This window comes from Grampus griseus (assembly GCF_964374135.1).
Source record: "Grampus griseus genome assembly, chromosome: X".
Taxonomy (NCBI): domain Eukaryota; kingdom Metazoa; phylum Chordata; class Mammalia; order Artiodactyla; family Delphinidae; genus Grampus; species Grampus griseus.
This window is the reverse complement of record NC_138999.1, coordinates 44,283,399-44,286,920: the sequence shown is the minus strand read 5'-3', so window position 1 is coordinate 44,286,920 and position 3,522 is coordinate 44,283,399. Positions and strand designations below refer to the sequence as shown.

At 43.0% G+C, this 3,522-nt stretch overlaps 1 protein-coding gene across 1 annotated transcript; it reads right to left on the bottom strand.

The window, feature by feature from the left end:
- Window positions 1–2,770: 2,770 nt before the first annotated feature.
- On the bottom strand, window positions 2,771–3,265 carry LOC309839374 (diphosphoinositol polyphosphate phosphohydrolase 3-beta; the record flags this gene model as incomplete). The annotated part of the gene is made up of 1 exon (XM_082681141.1): window positions 2,771–3,265. One exon carries the CDS (start codon window positions 3,263–3,265, stop codon window positions 2,771–2,773), a length of 495 nt encoding a protein of 164 aa, XP_082537267.1.
- Window positions 3,266–3,522: the final 257 nt, after the last annotated feature.

The following is a 3,522-nucleotide window of genomic DNA, read 5'->3' as shown; positions in this document are numbered from 1 at the left end:
TGGTTGAGAGTCCGCCTGCCGATGCAGGGGACACAGGCTCTTGCCCCGGTCCGGGAAGATCCCACATGCTGCGGAGCGGCTGGGCCCGTGAGCCATGGCCGCTGAGCCTGCGCGTCTGGTGCCTGTGCTCCACAACGGGAGAGGCCACAAGAGTGAGAGGCCCACGTACAGCAAAAAAAAAAAAAAAAAATAGCATGATATATTCTAAATGTTTCTGGCAAAAAACAACGACAAAAAAAAGAAAAAAAAACAACCAAAAAAACAAACCCACAACATATTTATAGGCTAAATTCTTTATAACGGGTTAATATGAATATTGTACATTTTTGCCTTTGTCAGGTACTTAATTTAAGAACCAAATAAGATGATGCATTATTACCTCTAAGAATAACAAGTTATGGCTCCAAAGTATTTGTGACAGCATTTCAGGTGGAAGGGGTTTTTATCTGCAAAAATATCTGTAAAATAAGAACCCAGTATATCTGCTGTGTTAATGTTAATGTAGAATTTAAGAATCTTCTTGAATAACTAGGTTATTGGGGGAAAATATCTTTGGGTCTATTTGAGATTGAATGAATAGTAAAAGTCAGATTGTTTGGAATTAAAAATATGTACTCAAATATATATTCGATATATATCACTTTTGCAGAGAAAAACAGAAAAATACACAATAACCATAATTAATCAAATGATATAATACAGATAATAAAACTGTCATTGGTTTTAAAAACCCACTCATTTTTTAGTTTACTTTGATAGCCATTAGTACCGAAAATGTTTTGTGAACTGAAACTTGTACATTGTTTATCTGTGCTTGAATGTGTAATACGATTTGTTTTCAAAAGAGTGGTACTGAATTTCTTTAGAAAGTGGAACAGAACCCACTTTTTAGAAGCAATCATATAAGCATGTTACCAATTTGTAGAATTAAAATGCAACCAAATAGAGAAAAATATGAGTATTTTGAGGAACAAAATACATATAGCACACAAGGGGGCAGCACAAAAGAGTATGTGTTCTAAAATTCAATATAAAGTTCAAAAGCAGAACTTAAAAGATAGGAGGGGTAGTACTGATTAGGAAGAGGAATGCAATGGGCTTTTGAGTTACAGGTAATATTAATTTCTGGATCTGAACTCTGGTTACATGTATGTGCTCACTATATAAAGATTCATTAAGCTGTAAAGATTTGTCAACTGTTCTGTATGTATGCTGCACAACAGTAAGCTATGAATTAATTTAAGAAAGGTAACTTCCATTAAATCTTCAGCAGTAATTGTGTTTAAAAACAGGTTACTTTGAGGACTAACAAAATGTTTTAAACAACCATTATTTTCTACCTTATTTATTTACTAGAAGGATGTTTTAAAAATGCTTAAGCGTTATATAAGCAATGACCTTTCCACCCTGATGTCCTCTTCAGAAAGTAGATTTTCCCACTACCTAACTCCCGACATGGCTAGAGGAATAAAGGTAGTTCCAGAAGACAGACCTATGCACCTTAGATAGGATCCCTGATTTCAAACAAGTACTGATGCAAATGTAAGAGCTTTTAATTTGGTAGCTTTTAAGTCTGTCATGTGACACAAAACCTTTATCCTAAATCTTCAGGAGAGATTGTTCAGGCATCCTGACAGTTTGAGGATTCTGTAGCAGCTGAATACCAAGAAGGCTAACTCACTGAACTGGGATGTAATTACCATATAATATTCCATTCTTTTGGCTACTGGTATTCCGACAAGTTTAAGTGGACTATCATGAATTCAAATATGTGAACTTTCTTTCAAAGACTAGTTTATAATGAGAGAACCATGTTGTTCTAGGGCACTGAGAAAGGAGCAATGGCAGTTGAAAGTTGAGCACGCTAAATCACACTCAGAATACAGTTTTCATAATATGTACATATCAGGATATGTACATAACAATACCTTCCCGAGAGGGTCTTTATTCTATAAAATAATATTTTGCTAAGCTACATTCAGGCTCAATGGAAAATGGCCATTTCAAGTAAGAAGTAAAAAACTACCAGTTGTGAAAATGTTCTGAAAATTGAATTATCAACATATGAATTAAGCAATTTCTGAAAAAGGCAAATTAGATCACATATCTGAAGATAAAATTATTGTTCAGTGTGGAAAGAGCACATGATGTAAAATTCCTTAAATAGTTCTTTGAAATTCAACACTGGTCCTTCAAACCAATCCCCATCACAGAAGGGCTTGCTGACAAGAGCTAATGCTGTGAATGAGAAAACAACTTAAGAGAAAAAATTAATGAAGTTGCCATACAACCAAGGTGATCAGATTTTAAAGGCCTTCACTACAAAAAACCCACAAGACTGGTACCAAAAGTGCACATACGCACACACACACACGTGTGAACTGTAAAGAAAAAACAAAACCACAACACGTATACACGTGTACACACACACACACACCAGCCCCCCAAAGACTGGGTCAGCAGTTAAGGCACCTTTATAAAAAACAAACAAACAAACAAACAAACCAAAAAATCCCATGTGGCTTTGGCTTTCCGAAATGTGTTACAGTGCTACCAAGAAGCGATTCTGAAAGCATCTGAAAACGTGCAAAATGTCTGAAAACAGTGCCTGGCAACTGAGACAGTTTGCAAGCGTGATTCAGAGGTCTGCCAAGGAAACAAAAGAAGCCTCCCTCCTCCCGGTGAGACCTCACACGGCACCAGGGGCGCTCCGGGCACTATTTACTGTCAGGTAGGTGGAAAGCAAGAGTCTGTGCAGGAGCGGTACATACTAGGGATCGCTCTCTGGCGGGGACGGGGCCATGGAGTTTCCACTGGTTGGGGAACCGCCCAGCTTTAGTTTTTGCAGATATTCGGCATGCACGGGCTTGTGGCACTGGAGAACCTTGATCGCATCTTCGACTTTGAACCACTCTCGCTTCCTCCCAATGCTAACCGAATCTTCCCAATCCTCCAGAATCTCAGTGACAGTCAGTACATACACGTACGTTCTGTGCTTGCGATCTTGGTTCTGCTCGAAAATGCCCAGGAGCCGGCCCAACTTCCCCTTGACTCCCGCCTCTTCGTACACCTCGCGGACTGCAGCACCGCCCGGCTCCTCCTCGGGCTCCATGCCCCCGCCCGGCACGATCCAGCGGTCCGGGTACCGACTGCTACTCACTAACAGCACCTCGTCTTCGCGCTCGCTCCGGAAGCACAGGCACGCCGCCCGCTTCTTGAACCCCTCCGGGTCGTAGGTCCGCGTCTGGTTCGGCTTGCACTTCATCCTCGAGGCCGCTCGCCGCTGCTCGGGTCCCCGCTGCCGCCGCCACCGGGACGAGGGACTCCGAGGTGCTGCCGAGAGAAAGGGCCGCGGCGAGGGGCGGCGAGAGGCGGCGAGAGAGAGACGCGCCTCAGCCCGTGAGCCCCGGGCGCTCGGGGAAGATGAGGCGGGGGCGGGGACGGAGGCGGGGGCGCGCGAGGTACGTCAGTCGGTCCGTCCCCCCGCGCGGCCGGGGGGTCCCGGGCGCAGACGCCTGAGTG